This window comes from Neovison vison, chromosome 13 (genome assembly GCF_020171115.1).
Source record: "Neovison vison isolate M4711 chromosome 13, ASM_NN_V1, whole genome shotgun sequence".
Lineage (NCBI taxonomy): Eukaryota > Metazoa > Chordata > Mammalia > Carnivora > Mustelidae > Neogale > Neogale vison.
The window spans coordinates 76617824-76634665 of NC_058103.1; the positions used below are offsets into that span (position 1 = coordinate 76617824).

At 43.9% G+C, this 16842-nt stretch overlaps 1 protein-coding gene across 2 annotated transcripts; it reads left to right on the forward strand.

Moving 5' to 3' along the window:
• Nucleotides 1–222: 222 nt before the first annotated feature.
• LYSMD2 (LysM domain containing 2) lies at nucleotides 223–16635 on the forward strand. Of its 2 annotated transcripts, none has more exons than XM_044230934.1 (3): nucleotides 223–533; nucleotides 14221–14552; nucleotides 16084–16635. In XM_044230934.1, the coding sequence occupies exons 1-3, from the start codon at nucleotides 261–263 to the stop codon at nucleotides 16124–16126; spliced, it is 648 nt and encodes a 215-aa protein (XP_044086869.1). In that variant the 5' UTR covers nucleotides 223–260; the 3' UTR covers nucleotides 16127–16635. The 2 variants fall into 2 exon arrangements, with proteins under 2 accessions (XP_044086869.1, XP_044086870.1); XM_044230935.1 differs by lacking the exon at nucleotides 223–533 and adding an exon at nucleotides 695–765.
• Nucleotides 16636–16842: the final 207 nt, after the last annotated feature.

Genomic DNA, 16842 nt, shown 5'->3' on the forward strand with positions numbered 1-16842 from the left:
CAGAGTGGAGCCGCGGCGCTCGGCCCGGCGGCCGCGGGATCTCATCTCGCTCTTTCGCTTGCAGGTGCGCCGGGGGAAGGCGGGACGCGCAGGAGGGGGGCGCCCGCCATGCCCGGCCCGCAGCTCCCCGTCGCGGCCTCCAGCCCGCCGCCCCCGCGAAACGGCCCGCCGCAGCCCCTCTGAGGAGGAAGAAGAGGCGGCGGCGCACGAGGCGCCGCCCCCTTGGCGAGCTTCGCGACCTGGCGGCCTCCGCGGGACCTATGGCGGATTCGTCGCCCGCGCTGTCCCTGCGGGAAGGCGGCCCCCGGGCGCCCCGGCCCTCGGCCCCCTCGCCGCCGCCGCGCTCGCGCTCGGGCTCCGAGTCCGAGGAGGCCGAGCTGTCGCTGAGTCTGGCCCGCACCAAGACCCGCTCGTACGGCAGCACGGCCAGCGTGCGGGCGCCGCTGGGCGCCGGCGTCATTGAGCGCCATGTGGAGCACCGGGTCCGCGCCGGCGATACGCTGCAGGGCATCGCGCTCAAGTACGGAGTCACGGTGAGCAGGGTGCGCCGCGGCGGCGGGGCGGAGGCCGGGCGGGGGCTCGGGGCGGGGGCTCGGGGGCGGGGGCTCGGGGGCGGGGGCTCGGGGGAAGGGCGGGGTGCCCGGGGGTCGCGCGGGCGGCTCTCCGGCCCCTGGCGTTCGCCCACCGCGCACTGAGGGCCGCCGCCGCGGTCACCGAAGATGGTTCTGCGGCCACATGGGCAGGCCGCCCAAGCTCCCTCCCCAGGTAAGTGCATCGAGTTCCCGGCGTCCTGCCCGGACTCGGCGAGGCAGACCAGAGCCGACCAGGGAGCCATGTTCACCCGAGTTTCAGTCCAGATCACACTGCCGTAGTGCATATTTACTCAGAGCCGAGCTGAGGTGTGGACTCGGGCAGGGAATTTTGTTTTGTCTGTAAACAAGCGCGGCGATGAGTCAGGGGTGGTACAGTTGTTTCCGCAGGATGGTTCTGGTTTTATCGATGATGCTGCTTTATTTAGAAGTGAAATTACACCCCTGGGCTCACGGGCAACTGTGAATGTGACACCTGTCGCCAAGCAGCAGCCCAGAACTGGGGTCTAGGTGAGCTGGAGAGCTGTGTTTATTATAAATTTATAAGTGTGTGTGTCCTAGGTATATTGCATTACACCTCTGGGAAGAACATGGAAACCCGAGGGAGCATATTGTCTCATTAAAATTACTTATAATTAACTCTGAGCCATGTGATGGCCTTTTTACATTTGAGTTCTGTATCAGTTTTCAGTGTTCTTTCCTGAAACACTTTAGACACTGATGGGAAGAAAGGCGATCTTATCTGTATCTTTCTCTTAAAGTGAAACTCTTTCTGGCCCTTCACAAAATGACAGAGGCTAATTTATTCTGCACCTTCAGGTTGGTACTGTATGTTTACCTGGCAGGTCTTATTTAAACATTTTGAGACCAGGGATCTTGCTGTGCAGGCATATAGTGATATTATCATGCTATGGATAGTCCCTTTCCATCTGCCTGGGAGTTTCTAAATGTGTACATAGAACTGCCATTGTTATGTACATCAATAAGACCTGGATTGGGTGAGGGCCAGAGGAAAGCAGAGTTGGGGCATATCAGTAACTACCTTCTGCTGAATGCCTGCTGTGTGCCAGGCATTACATTTGTCCTGTTCCATCTTGTTTTTATTCAATTTGGTTTTCCTAATGAGCCTTGGAGGTAGGTGTAATTAACTTTTTTTACAGATGGGAAGAGGGGTGAGAGGTAAGGGTATTATCTGAGTATGTTTTTTCATTGAGAACAGCTTGAGTTAGCACAGTGATAAAACATGTGCTTTTATCTAGATACTACTTCTGATTTCCACCCTTGTTTCTATCCTAGTCTTATCAAGAGCTCTCTTAGCATCTTGGTTGTTGAAAAAGGAAGGTCTCTTCTGTATGGTTTCTGTATGTCATACCTACTGGGCCAGGGTGACTGTACCAGGATCCCATGATCTCTAGAGAAGTGTTATTTCCCTGGTCCCTACCCACAGCTGTCTCTCCAGGCCAGTGCCCTACTTGGCTGCACCTGAGTGGCTTAGAGCTCCTAAACATCTGCTCAGAGCTGCTCTCTACCTTTGATCAGATGCTTTCTAATCATGTTTTTGCTCACTGTAGATCCTGTTATTCTTTTTTTTTTTTTTTTAAAGATTTTTATTTATTTGAGAGAGAGACAGTGAGAGAGAGCACGAGCAAGGAGAAGGTCAGAGAGCGAAGCAGACTCCCTATGGAGCTGGGAGCCTGATGCGGGACTCGATCCCGGGACTCCAGGATCACGCCCTGAGCCGAAGGCAGTCGTCCAACCAACTGAGCCACCCAGGCGTCCCAGATCCTGTTATTCTTAACCTTATAGTTAAGAGTCACCCTTTATAGTTAAGGTGTAAACTAGATTTTTCACTACTTTCAAAAAGACTTGATTTTAAGATGTTAAGCTCAGGTATAATTGGGAACTATAATGTATGGCCACAGTCTCAACTGCAGCACTATTGATATTATGGGCCTTACATACATACTTACAGATTCTTTGTTGTGGGAATCGTGCTGTGCATTATAGGATGTTTAATAGCATCTCTGACCTCTGCCTGTTAGATGCCAGTAGGCCCCCCAACCCCCATTGAGAGATTGCCAAATGTTCCCTAGGAAGAAACTCACTCTTCATTGAGAACCACTGGTTTATTACATGTATATCATTTACTTTAGGTCCTGAACTATAGTTGATGAAATTTTTAGAGACTCTTCCACTGATTATGTGGAAACAGTGGAAGTGATAATTGTTACTGTAACAATGAAGTGACATTAGTGCTTTAATTATTGGAGGCAATTATTAATTTGATTTACTCATTGTAAATTGAGATTTTATGTGGGACCTAAAAAGGGAGAGATGTTTTTTTCTTTCCCTGATCGAACAGAAAGAAGTTAAATTAGTTAAGTTTCTAATATTGACTGCCGAGGCCATAAGCATATTTAAATTATTGTTTAAAGGGCTCAGTCCCAAGGACCCAGAGATCATGACCTGAGCCAAAGGCAGATGCTTAACTGACTAAGACAGCCAGGTGCCCCACCATCTTGAAATTTTTAATGCTTTCTGAACAAGGGCCCCACATTTGCACTTTTCACTGGGCCCTGCAAATTATGTAGCTGATCTTGGCTGTGTGACTTGCTGCCTCACTGCCTTCAAGTTCTTGTTTGTATGTCTCCTCCATGAGGCCTTCCTGACTACTCTCTGTCAAATTACAGCCCTCTTCCATATCCCCTTTCCCCTTCCCTGCCTTGTCTTCCCAACAGTATTTATTATTCATCTTAGTTTCCTTTTTTTCCCACCTTCTATCTTTTTGGTGATACATTAGTGAATAAATAGAAATCCATGCCCTCATGGAACTTATATCTTAGTGGAGACAGTAAGTAAACAAACGAAATATGTTATAGGTCAGTATTTTTTTTTTTAAGATTTTATTTATTTATTTGACAGAGAGAAAGATCACAGGTAGGTAGAGAGGCAGGCAGAGAGAGAGGGGGAAGCAGGCTCCCTGCTGAGCAGAGAGCCCAATGCGGGGCTTGATCCCAGGACCCTGAGATCATGACCTGAGCCGAAAGCAGAGGCTTAACGCACTGAGCCACCCAGGCACCCCTATAGGTCAGATATTGATAAGCAAAATGAAAGAAAATAAAGCAGGGAAAGGAGAGAAGGAGGGCTAATGGAGGTGGCTGTAATTTAAAATGGTGTGACCACAAAGACCTCACGGAGGAGGCGGCAAGGGGGTGGAGGGTGTGCAGATATCTGTGAAGAACATTCCAGGCAGGAGAAAAAGCAAGTGATGCAAAGGCCCTGAGGTGGGAGCATAATTGGCAAGTTCCAGGAATAGTGTACTTGGTGTTTATAATGCAATAGGGTATATTTGAACCAGATCACTTCTGGCTATGAAGGCCATTGTAAGAACTTCAGCTCTTTCTCTGAGTGAGTTGGAAAGTGGAGGAATTTGAACAGAAGAATGACATGATCTGATTTATGCATTAAGAGGATCACTCTGGCTGCTGCTTTGAGAACAGACTATAGCCCAGGGAGTGCCAAGGCAGGGAGACCAGAGAGGATAAAGGCTTTGTAATAATGCAGGAGAGAGGATGGCAGCCTGGACCAAAGCAGCGGAAAAGGAAGTGGTGGGAAGGGGTTGGATTCTGGATGATTTGTTGATACTATATATAGACTACATATTTTCTGCTTATTTGTTTACTATTTCATTTGAGTATTTCTGCTGTAGAGATGGGCCCAGGGATCCAGAAGGCTTCTCTATAGGAAAGAAGAATGCCGATGTTGGAGAGCTGGCCAGGCCTGATGCCTGATGGACCGAGGTTGTTCAGCCAGTGCCTTAGAAAATATCTAAAGGACCTTTCCCATATCCCTTTTAAAGTCATTTTAGTTATTAATAACTAGCATTTTTTTATTATTTTTTTTACTTGGTTTTATTGAGCCTGGTTTGTTTGAGTCCTTGTGCTACATGCAGGGATTACAGGATGATACATGCTTTTCTCCTGTTATTCGTGATGAGTTTTGTCTACTGCTGATTTCCACTAGCCTGTAGCTACTCGAGAAGCCAGGTTGCTTATCTAACTCATCTCTGTACATTCCGTGCCTAGCCCGAGTCTGGCACACGCAGGCCCTCCCCATATGTATGGACCTCATCCGCCGGCCTGCCTGGAGTGAAGTCGCTGGGCCCTGGAGTTGAGCAGACCTTGAAAGACAGAGCCCACGTAGGGGTTGAGTGACTGGATTTGCGAAGTGTCATTTGAGGCTGGCTCTCAAGCCTACAGCAAGACTGGTGCTGGTTTTCTCCCCTTCTACTGGCGGAGAATCTTGACATTGAAATAAGCATAGGTTTACTTTTGAGCATCTCTACCAAAGAGGCATTTGAGGAAGTGGTCTGGGAAACAGAAGCTATTTGGGCTAAGGTGAGAAACTACTAAATATGATGTAGATCTCAGACTTGAATTTGCTTGGGCTGGAATTTCCCTGGCTGTGCCTCTCTCTCCTGAGACTTAAGGTCCTTGCCCTAACCCAGTGTTCTAGATTTAGCTGTGATGTTTGTGGTGATCCTAGCTCCTCTCAGTTGCATGCAAACTTTGGGAGGAAGCTCATGGCTCTAAGCAGCCACTGTGAACTTTTTGTTTGGAAACCCTGAAAAAACATCTAGAGAACAGCATACAAACAAAAGTGAGCAGGAGGCAGTGAGGAGACCTATTATTTGCATTAACTTTTTCATTGTCTCTTTGCTTCCTCCTGGCAGCTTGCCTATCCTCTCCCCTCTCCAGAGGCCACCTTGCTTCCAGTGCCCTCAATTACTTACTGTCCGGTTTTATTCCCAGAGTCTTCTCACTTTCTTCCAGTGAGCTGCTAAACCTAGTTGCTTCTTCATACTTCCCTGAATGGATGTCACCTTGCTGAGACAAGGTGAAATGATTGTCATTTTAGGGTCAAGGTTGTGAATTAGAAATGTAAGTATATGTACATCTTTTGTGTTCATAACTTTAGGCCCTGCTGCTGATAGAAATTGTTGATCCTTGCTGATCAAAGGCAAGAGAACCATAAATTAATAGTGCAACATGTAATGAGAAGTATGGTAAAATGGCCTTTAGTAGCTTGGCATTTAATAGATTCTCACGTATTCTTTTTTATTATTTTATTTTATTTTTAGTGGGGTGGGACAGAGGGAGAATCCCAAGAATCCTCATGTTTTCTTTTTTATAAAACAATTTTGGGGTGCCTGGGTGGCTCAGTCAGTTAAGCCTCTGCCTTCCACTCAGCTTATGATCTCAGGGTCCTAGGATGGAGCCCCATGTCCAAATCCCTGCTCAGCAGGGAGTCTGCTTCTCACCTCCCCCCAGGCTCTCTCTCTCTCAAGTAAATAAATAAAATCTTAAAAGAAAACCCAAAAAACAGTTTCACTGATATATAATTTACATACCACAACATTCACCCATTCTAAGTGTACAGTTCAAGAGCTTTCGGTGAGTTACAGAGTCGTGCGGTCATCACCCCAGTCCAGCTTTAGAGCAGTGCGTTGCTCTGGAAACATCCCTGTGCCGCTGACCTTCCTTCTGTTTCCTTCTCTAGCCCCAGGCAGCCCCCAAAATACATTCTAATCTATAGATTTGCCTTTTCTGGGCATTTAATATAAATGGAATCTCCTATTTCTTCTGAGATAGTGTGGGAAAGAAGTAAATCCTTGTCCCTGTTGGCACATGGCAGTGAAGGAATCCGACTGCCACCAACCCCTAGGACTGAAGAGTGAGAGTAAGACAGGGGCATGACTGGCAAATCTAGCACTTCCTGGAAAAGGACCTTGAGAGAGTCCTTTCACATGTAAGTCTTTAGTTTTCTGTAAAATAATGATCAAATGAAAGTTGTATGTATGTATGACTGTATTCTGGGAGCCACACAGTGCTGGGTAAATGTTAGTTATTATGTATCCTGAAATGTTGGAAAGGTTTGTCTTTCTTAAGGAGTGGAGAGGTAGAAACAGAAATTCTGAACGCTGTTTCCACTGTTAGGCTAGTGGCTTGATGAGGCTGAACAGAGTAGCCTTTGTGGAAGGTTCCTGGCTGTGCCCAGCAGCTCCTGTTGAGATACTTTTGTAGGGGGAAGTTTTGTGAGTTCCTTCCAGACTGAGTTCACCTTCACAAAATGTATTTATGGGGGAATCATTGTAAAGAAGTTGTTTTTAACTTATCAGTGGTGCTCGTTCTACCCAATGTCATGATGGTTGATCTAGTGGCCATCTTGTTAGCTCTTCATTATTCTGTAATCTGTTTCTTGAGGACCAGTCAATTTGACTGAATCATGTTATTCAATACTGATTGAGAGAGACTTTTTTTTTTTTAAAGATTTTTAAAATTTATTTGACAGAGATCACATGTAGGTAGAGAGGCAGGCAGAGAGAGAAAGAGGAGGAAGCAGGCTCCCCCATGAGCAGAGAGCCTGATGCGGGCCTTGATCCCAGGACCCTGGGATCATGACCTGAGCTGAAGGCAGAGGCTTTAACCCACTGAGCCACCCAGGCACCCCAGAGAGAGACTTTTGAAATGAAAACAATTCAATTGCTATACCTACCTCCCACTCGTCTGCCCACAAGAAATAGAGGGTAATTCTGTGTTGCTCTAAAAAGGTCAGACTGTCTATTCTCAACATTAATTGAGTGTTAGGAAATGTTGGACAGAGGGGTGGGAGAAATAGGTGAACTTTTTTTTTTGTTTGAATAAATTGAATAATAATTTTTTAAAAAGGCCCAAGGAGTTGGGTTCTGTTTTGGTTTTGGGTTTCAGTTTCCCCAAAAGTAATCCATTCTCCACCATCCACCCAAGGCCTGGTATGATCCAACATTGTTTTAGAAGGATAACTATAGGGGTGCCTGGGTGGCTCAGCTGGTTAAGCGAGTGCTGTTGGCTCAGGTCTTGATCCCTGGGTCCTGGGCCCAAGCCCCATGTCAGGCTTCCTGCTAAGAGGGGAGCCTGTTTCTCTCTCTCCCTCTGTCTTCTGCTCCCCCTGCTTGTGCTCTCCTGCTCTGTCTCCCTCTGTCAAATAAATAAATAAAATCTTTTTTTTTTTTTTTAACAGAAGGATAAATCTAGCAATAGAGTGGAGGAAAGAGTATATGTTGGGGAGGATGGAGGAAAGGGATCATAATGTCTTCGAAGAGTTCTAATGTACTGTTCCCTGCTTTACGTGTTCCTAACACAACCCAGGTCTGCATTGGGACTGTGCCAGAAAACTGCAATTTTCAAAGCCTATAACAAATCAAATCCTTGTGATATCCAAAACTTGAAGTAGCTATAGTTATTCTGTGTGTGTTTTTAACAACAAAACTTGATGGCCTTCTGTAACAATGGCAGTTAAGCGTGCTAGAATTAGAACACACTGGGACATTGACCATTCACGTAATCACCGAGCCTCGGGAACGGTGGACTTCCAGGGTTAAGAGTCGTTCCGGAGCCTCAGTGTTTAAGTTATTTCTGTAGCTCCTGACAAGTGTGTGTGTGCACTGGATGAGATTTAATGAGGGTGCCTCTTTATTTCTCCAGGAAGCTCATTCATTTACAGAAGAACTCTGCTAGACACCGCCTCCTTGTATTGAAAATTTTTAAGTTTTTTTTTTCCTGAGAGAGAGAAAGAGAAAGAGAGAAGTGGGGAGGGGCGGAGGGAGAAGGAGAGAGAGAATCTGAAGCACGCTCCACAACACCCAGCACAGAGTCCCACGTAGGGCTCAATCTCATGACCCTGAGATCATGACCTGAGCCAAAACCAAGAATCATATGCTTAACCTATTAAATCACCCGGTTGACCTGAAAAATTTTAACTTTTAACAGGATCTTTCAACACCAGGTTTCTAGTTCTAAATCTAGGAGACAAAAGTTCAGAGGAATTTCAGACTTTCACAGGACAGCATCTGAACTACTTCTGTCCTTGTGTAAATAAATAAGTAATAAAATAAAAATTGGGTATTAGGAAGTGTTGAACAGAGGGCAGGTGGGGAAGTTCGAGTTTTCCAGCTCTTTGCTTGGGTTGGAGCATGACTTTTCTTAGCTTTATGTGAGGTGGCCTTGCCAGAGCATTAGACCCATCTATGTTCAGATAAAAGTGTAAAACTTTCCTAAAACATCATTTCACTGGTTAGGATTATCTCGTCTCTTATCTGTGCTGGTGAGGTTTTCTCCATGACTAGGCTTCCTGTTTCCACTAGTGCCTCTTGCTAATCCATTTTCCACAAAGCTGCCAGAATGATCTGTAACTGTAATCAGATTGCGTTGCTCCCCTTCTTCACCCTCCTGTGGCTTCTCCTCACATTTGAAATAAAAACCAATTTTGGGGACTCCTGGGTGGCTTGGATGGTTGGGTGTCTGACTCTTGATTTCAGCTCAGGTCATAATCTTGGGGTCCTGGGATTGTGCCCAGAGTCATGCTCCGAGCTCAGCAGGAAGTCTGCTTTGGATTTTTCTCCCTCTGCCCCTCCCCACACTCATGCATCTCTCTCTCTCTCTCTCCCCTCCCCATCCAGCTTTCTAAAATAAATAAATAAAATCCTAATAAATAAATAAATAAATAAATAAAATTTTTTTTTTTTTCTTTTTTACCTTGGCATCCAAGGCCCTATGTGGTCTAGAGTTTTGTTCATTACTTCAGCCACACTATTTTTTTTTTTTTCCTCCCTGTGCTGGCGTCTTGCGTCTGCTCTCTCTCACTGGAATGCTGCTCCCCCCACCCCCGGCACCTGGCTTTTTTGCATGACTGATTTATTCCTTAACTTTACTATAAGTCCAGAGTTTGCAGCCTGTTCTGTAGGTTCAAGCCACCACTTGTAAAGGAGAATAAGTTAAGATCAGATTTATCACCTTTGTGGGGGTGGGAAACAATATATAGCTCACACACCTCAGGGCAGTGACAGCATATGAGGCTAATTATCTGGGCTTGGTTTGGTGAAATTTTTTTTTATATTTTCTTACATTGTAGGAGAAATATTTTTTATTGTGAGAAATTCCTACCTCCTTCCTTCTCATTTGCTAAATACATGTTAGAATCTGCCCTTACTTGTTATTTTCTCACTTTTAAGCAAATTTAATAACAAGATAGAAGCTATTATCATTATTGTCTTGGAGGGTTTCCTGGGGGCTATGCATTATCCTATTATCCTAAATACATGAGTTAATTTGTGTAACCCTGATAATGATCATATTGTGTGGAAGGTACTATTATCCTTACTTTACAGGAAATAAAACAGAATTGTGAATGATTAGAAAGTGGCAAAGCCAGGATTTGAACCCAGAAAGTATGGCCCTGGAGCCGTTGTTTCAAACTACCTTGTATTAGGCTCATTTCATCTTCAAACTCAGATCTACCAGTCCTTAGGTTGGTCCCCACATTGATGCTATGTCTGGATATCCCGTCTAGTCTATAGGGTGAATGTACACCTTAAATGCTTGCTGATGACACCAAGGTGGAGACGGCGTAGTCTCTGACTTCAGGAAGCTCGTAGGCTAAAGAGGCAGTTCTATGGGTGAAACAATGGGTCGATCACAAGAACTAGGGAATCCTGCCCTTCATTCCCTGTGCTCCTTGACCACACCCAGCTGTTGACTCAGTCGCCTCGTCTTGTGGTCCCTGTCATTGGCCCTTCACCTGGCTGGGTGGGCTGCTGTCTTGTTTTGAATGATAAATGTATGGGTCAGGGTTCTGACAGGAAACAGATAGTGGGCATGGGGGGTGTGGGCGAAGAGAATTTCCTAAAGGAACATTTACAGAAGTATGAGGGTTGAGGGAACCAACAAGGGATGGTGAAGCACCTGAGACTAGCAACAGCAGGAAGACATTACCCCAAGGCTTGAAGGGCAAGAAGAAGACAAGGTGTTCCCCACACGAGGAGGGCTGGAGCCTTGGACGAGGGAATGGTTACCTGACAGCAACTCTGCTATAGAAGAGTGCAGCCCCTGGAGTCATGGTGCTGTGTCTTTCTGCTGATGACTTCCTTTGGAACATCCACTGGAATTCCAAGGACAACGGGGCTTAGGTAAAGCAGTTTTTAAGAGGTCAGCCTCTCGGGTTCAGAACAGGCTCAAGAAGAGCTGGGGATGGATTGGGTGGCGGGGGATGGGTTGAAAGGGAGAGTCACTAACACAATTGATGACTCATGGTCCCTTTCTGGTTACTTCCCTGAGTTCATCATTTTTTTTTTTTTAATATTTATTTACTTATTTATTAGAGAGTGAGAGCACAAGCCAGGGGGAGAGGCAGAGGAGATCACACTCCCCACTGAACAGGGAGCCTTGATCCTAGGACCTTGGGATCATGATCTGAGCCAAGGCAGACACTTAACCAACTTTATACATATTCCTCAAACCTGTTTTTTTTTGTTGTTGTTGTTGTTTGTTTTGTTTTGTTTTGTTTTTAAGATTTTATTTATTTGACAGAGAGAGACACAGCGAGAGAGAGAGCACAAGCAGAGGCAATGGGAGAGGGAGAAGCAGGCTTCTGGCCAGGCAGGGAGCCCAATACAGGGCTTGATACCAGGACCCTGGGATCATGACCTGAGCCAAAGACAGATGCCCGATGACTGAGCCACTTAGGTGTCCCTCCTCTGATCTGTTTTAATTAATTCATCCATCCATCTTTCCATCCTTCTACCCTAAGTACTTACTGTGTACCAGGTCTTTGTTACCCCCAGAGAAGATATAGAAATAAAAGTGCTTGTCCTGAAGGAAATCACAATTTATGCTTGATATTCTCAGCCCTGCCTCAGCACTCAGATCTGGTGTTCCTGTCAGTTTCTGTCCCCATCATTATTGTCAGAAAATTATAGGCCCCTGCCAATAAGCATTTCAAAGAGCACTCTATCAAGGAAGGTTATTTGACTTACAAGTGACAGAAGACCTAACTCAGTTTAGCTTAAGCAAAAAACAAAAAACAAAAAATGGTGTTTATTGGGTCATGGAACTGAAAGGCCCTAGGCATTTCTGGCTTTAGGCTTCGCTTCAGAGGATTGATTGCTTTCCTTCCAGATGGCCTCAGGTTCCGTGAGGTGGAAGGATGGCAGCTCTTTCCAGCAGAAAAAATACAGAACCCCCCCCAACCCCCCCAGATACAGCAAAAGTCTGCCTCTGTCTTTGAATTGTGGGACTGTGACCTATCATGAAAGCCAGGACATTGTGACGCTCCAAAGGGCAAGAATGAGTCATATGCTCCCCTTGGAGTGTGTGTGTGGGGGGGGAGTTGTTCGGTGCCATTGGAAGCCTACATACTAAGATGGAGGAGGTAGATGCTAGCTGGTAAAAAAACTAAAATAAAATAAAATAAATAAGGGGTATTAAAGGCAGAGTAGAATACACCTGAACCTGTTATGATAAGGTATTCAAGTTATTTACATCTCTTAAATAAAAGCCTGACCAGACCAGAGATACTTAGGATTTTCAGATTTAAATTTTGTCTCCTAAATGCACTGGCCTATTCATGCCTTTCTTCTTCACCCTTACCTTCTCTCCTTTAATCAGAAGCTAGAACACAAAAGACTACCCCACTTCACACAGAATATACTTTAATGTAGTATCTTTAAAAGGAAAAAAAAGTTTTGTGTGTACCATTTGTGTAGATTCAGCTTATAGTAAGAAATCAGGAGATATAGGGTTCATTTAGTGATCGACTCTTGTTTTTCAGGCTCTTTGATGTAGAATCTAATTTTTTCACTCACAATTTGGTATTAAAAGATCCCATAATTTGGTCCCATTAGTCATGTACTTTTATCCTGCTGTTGTAGGGAATTCAGAGTCCAACAGAAATCCTAGCTCATGGGGAGCCTGGGTGGCTATAGCCTCTGCCTTCGGCTCAGGGTCCTGAGATCGAGCCCCATATTGGGCTCTCTGCTCAGCAGGGAGCCTGCTTCCCCCTCTCTCTGTCTGCCTGCCTCTCTGCCTGCTTGTGATCTCTGTCTGTCAAATAAATAAATAAATAAAATCTTTAAAATAAAAAAAAGAAATCCCAAATCACATTTATTTTTTATTTTTTTAAGATTTTATTTATTTGAGAAAGAGAGAGAGGGCACAGGAGCATGAGGGGAGAAGGGCCGAGAGCCAAGGAAAAGCAGGTATTATGCTGAGTTGGGAGCCCACCACGGCGCTCGATTCTAGGACCCTGAGATCCCAACCTGAGCCAAAAGACTCTTAACCAACTGAGCCCCCCAGGTGCCCCTCCAGCTCACACATTTCAAGAGCTTTAGGCACTTGGTCAAATCAGTCATCTGTTGTGTGCCTTAACTTCTTCACTGGAAAATACAGAGTAGTATCATCAGCTGCCAGCGGCTCTGCTCAGTATTCTTTCTCTCATAGACATCCTGTCTGTCTCTGCGTCTATCTGCCTGCTTACCTACCTACCTCTCCGTCTCCTCTGTGCGCGTGTGTGTAACACCCCTGTGAAGGGTGGGCGACACCTACTTGACACACGTGGAGGTGGTTGGTGTCAGTGGAGCTGGGGTTTGAAACCAGGTCTGTCAGGTTCCCAAGCATGCGCGCTCAACTCAGCAATCTTTCCAAACCGTCTTGGTTCCCTGCCTCACCGGACCGAGCTGTGCAGAGACTGAGTGGGTGCGGGGCTCATGCAGAGCCCAGCACAGGATAGTATCCGGCTGGAAGCCTGGGAGACGGCAGGCCCCAGGTTCTGCAGCAGACTCGCAGCGCTGTGGACTTGGGCATGCCACTCACCCCTCTGGAGTCTCCATTACTTCATTTGCAAAAAGGAGATGACAGTGTCTGGATGGCAGAACTGTTGGGGAGGTTACAGGAGACCCTGTGTCGATTCCATTCTCCCTTCCCACCACCGCCTCCCATCCCCATCGCTGAGGTCTGTGGGAGGCATCCGCAGGCTAGGAAAGAGTTTGGTGAGGCGGGGGGTGGGGTGGTAACTATTAAATTCTAGCTTCTTTGCCTGCCAATGTATGACCGTTCCATGGCCCGTAGTCTCTCTGACTTTTTTTCTTTTATTTGTAAAGTGGATCTTCAAATGCCTGCTCCTTGGGTGGAAATAGGACATAGTGTGTATAATGCACTCCCCACTTCCTTTCCTTACCTGCACCACTTCTACCTGTTCTTTAAGGCCCATCTAAAGTCGAAAGAATCAAAATCAGAACCCCACCTTCTCTGTGAGGCCTTTCTTAATGCCTGCAGCCCCAGTCCACACCATTCTTGCAAATGCTCGTATTTATCCCTGTACCAGCTCCTGTTTCCGTTATATTTACCAGACACAATTCCAGAGACCCCAGAAGCACTCCGTAAGTAAAAGAATAGTATTCGTTTTTTTTAAAAAAATCAAATCACAGAAATGTTAAAACACGAATAGAAATTATTAGATGAGCTTAAAGTTCCACATTCTTTAACTTCAGGGATTTAAGGTAAAAGCTGCCTTACAGGGAAAATATTATAGTGGGGGGAAAATGAGTCTTTCCTTTTTAAAAGTGGAAAAGAATTTCCTGACTACTCTTGAAATAACCAGGAGTACCTGGGGAAATGACTAAACCCAAATCAAGACACTCAAATCCAGAGAAAGCATTGCACATATTCTAAACCTGGATAGTTTTAGTTCTGTTTATGTAATAAACCCTACTCATGGATTTACTTATATCTAACTCTGTGTTTCCTTTTTTATATTTTAGATGGAACAGATTAAAAGGGCAAATAAACTGTTTACCAATGATTGTATATTTCTGAAGAAAACTTTGAACATCCCAGTTATATCAGAGAAGCCTTTGTTGTTTAATGGACTTAACTCAATAGATTCTCCAGAAAGTGAAACTGTTGGTAGCAGTTTTTCTCATGAAGAAGAGCCCGTGGCAGCTGGGGAAGACCTTTCTCCTCCCAGTCCTCAAGAATCCGATGTTCAGCCTGTACAGCCTGAAGAAGTGTCAGCTAGAGATTTCCTGCAGAGACTAGACTTGCAGATTAAGTTGTCAACACAGGCAGCCAAGAAACTAAAAGAAGAGAGCAGGTAAAAATATGCTGGCAAAATGTCAGAGGTTGAATACTCTTAACGATGTCCTTGCTTGGCTAAGTTTTGTAGTGTTTTGTTTTCTCTCTTTGCTCTTCTCTTTCCTTTTTTTCCTTTTGCTTTAAAAACTATATTTCAGGGGTAACTGGGTGGCTTAGTCAGTTAAGCGTCTGACTTGGGCTCAGTTCATGATCCTGGGTCTTGGGATGGAGTCCTGCATAAGGCTCCCTGCTCGTTGGGGAGCTTGCTTCTCCCTCTCCCTCTGCCTGCCACTTCACCTGCTTGTGCTCTCTTTCTCTCTTTCTCTGTCAAATAAATAAATGAAATCTTTAAAAAAAAATTAAAAAAAAAACTATTTTAATTCTAGAAATTGATTTTCAATATGTGAGGTGTAAAAAGAGCTCCTGCATTCTGCATAGGGCATGATCTGTTGCAGTATACTTGCTTTTGTCCTTGTTATTTATTATAAAAAGTTTGCTTCTTTGCTTTAGTAGTGTGTCTATCCAGCAAGCAAGTCAGGATAGCAGCCAAGCAGAAACATCTAGTTTATCCCATCAAAGGAAGGACTTCCCTGGGAAGGGCAGCTCCTTGTGAAATACTGATCCTAATGTAATTTGTCAAAGACATTGTCCATTATTTGTTCCTGGGTGTTTTTCACGTGAGCTGTTTGCTTTGTTCTTTAATTTGGTCCTCGGGCAAATCTTTCTCTCTCCCTACAGAATTGGTTTTCTTTTTCCTTTTTGAATCCAAGAATGGCACAAGCTATTGTGTTTCCTTTTTAACCCTGGCTCTAGGAAGCTAACAACTAAAACTGATGTTCAGTTCAGCTACTACAGTATTTCTTATGGTTAATATATTCGTACTGTTCTCCTTTCCTTAGTCCTGATTTTCTGTTTCTATCTAACTCATCTTATCGTATGTATGCTTTTTTGTTGTAGACACATCGAGTCCTTTTGAGGAAAAGGTGGAATATAAAAAATATAAACAAATATAAATATAATCATTGTATAATTTAAAATGTTTTATTTAAATGGAATAGAAAAATTTAAATATATAAGAATAAATATGTATTTTTTTACAAGTACCCCTCTTTATTCCAATAACTGAGATGCCAATAAAATGCAGATAATAAGGTCCATCCTAATGAGTATTTGCATCACATATAACTTCTAGGACATGCAAAATATTATAAATTGATATATAAAATATTATAAATTGATATACCCTTCTTTGGCAAATGGATATTAACTTATGTAATAAGTGTGTGTATTAGTTTTTTTTTAAAGATTTTATTTATTTGACAGAGAGAGATCACAAGTAGGCAGAGAGCCAGGCAGAGAGAGAGAGAGAGAAGGAAGAAGGCTCCCTGCTGAGCAGAGAGCCCGATGCAGGACTCGATCTCAGGACCCTGAGATCATGATCTGAGCCAAAGGCAGTGGCTTAACCCACTGAGCCACCCAGGCGCCCCTGTATATTAGTTTTTTGAATATCATTTTTAAGCACTGATTTATACTGAATGTATTTTTTTCAGAGATGAAGAAAGCCCCTATGCAGCTTCCCTCTATCACAGTTAGATGATTGGGGTAATCATCTAACCTGGATTAAGAGAGAGCTGGATCATAAGGAAACCAACAACCGAAGATTTGAAAGCGTGCATCATTAAATCGCAATTTAGTAGGTCCACCTTCTGCAGTTGCACTGACGTGATTATTTCCTTCTGGCTTTCTATAATTCTAAGTCCCTATTACGGCATGAGAGCAAAATTGTATCCTAAAGCTCATCACTTTTGTAGGTGATGGTAGATTTTAGACTAGTTTTGTAAATACTAGTTAACATAAAGCATCAAAGACTATATACATCTTCAAGCTGAAAACAATGTTGATCTTCTGAGAAGTCCTAATTATGTGACATACATGGTTGCTGTTAAAGTGATGCTGATTTTGCTATGTGTTTATAACTTAAGTGCTATATATTTCGATATGCATTACATATTCTGTATTAATATAAAGAACCAAATTTTGTCTGCTATTTTGTAAAAATAAACTACAAAAGCCTGATCGAGAAAATAAACTATGTTTTCATATTTGAGTCTTCGTTTTTTTTTTTCAACAAATGGAAAAATAAAATTGATTTTTAAATTGATTTTTAAATTGTTTTTGAAATGGTGACAGCTTCTCCATTTTAAATGCTTTTATTATTATAACTGGAATTTTGAAAATGTTTCAGTAATGTAAAAGTAAATCGATCATGGGTATTAGTAACCTTTACATTTTCATAATATTTTTCCTGA

What these genes read in the sequence shown, in the direction of transcription:
- LYSMD2 (XM_044230934.1), top strand. Translation starts at nt 261, where the DNA reads ATGGCGGATTCGTCGCCCGCGCTGTCCCTGCGGGAAGGCGGCCCCCGG. An exon ending in CGCTCAAGTACGGAGTCACG is followed by an intron (nt 534 to 14,220) that starts GTGAGCAGGGTG and finishes TTTATATTTTAG; the next exon opens with ATGGAACAGATTAAAAGGGC. An exon ending in AAACTAAAAGAAGAGAGCAG is followed by an intron (nt 14,553 to 16,083) that starts GTAAAAATATGC and finishes TATTTTTTTCAG; the next exon opens with AGATGAAGAAAGCCCCTATG.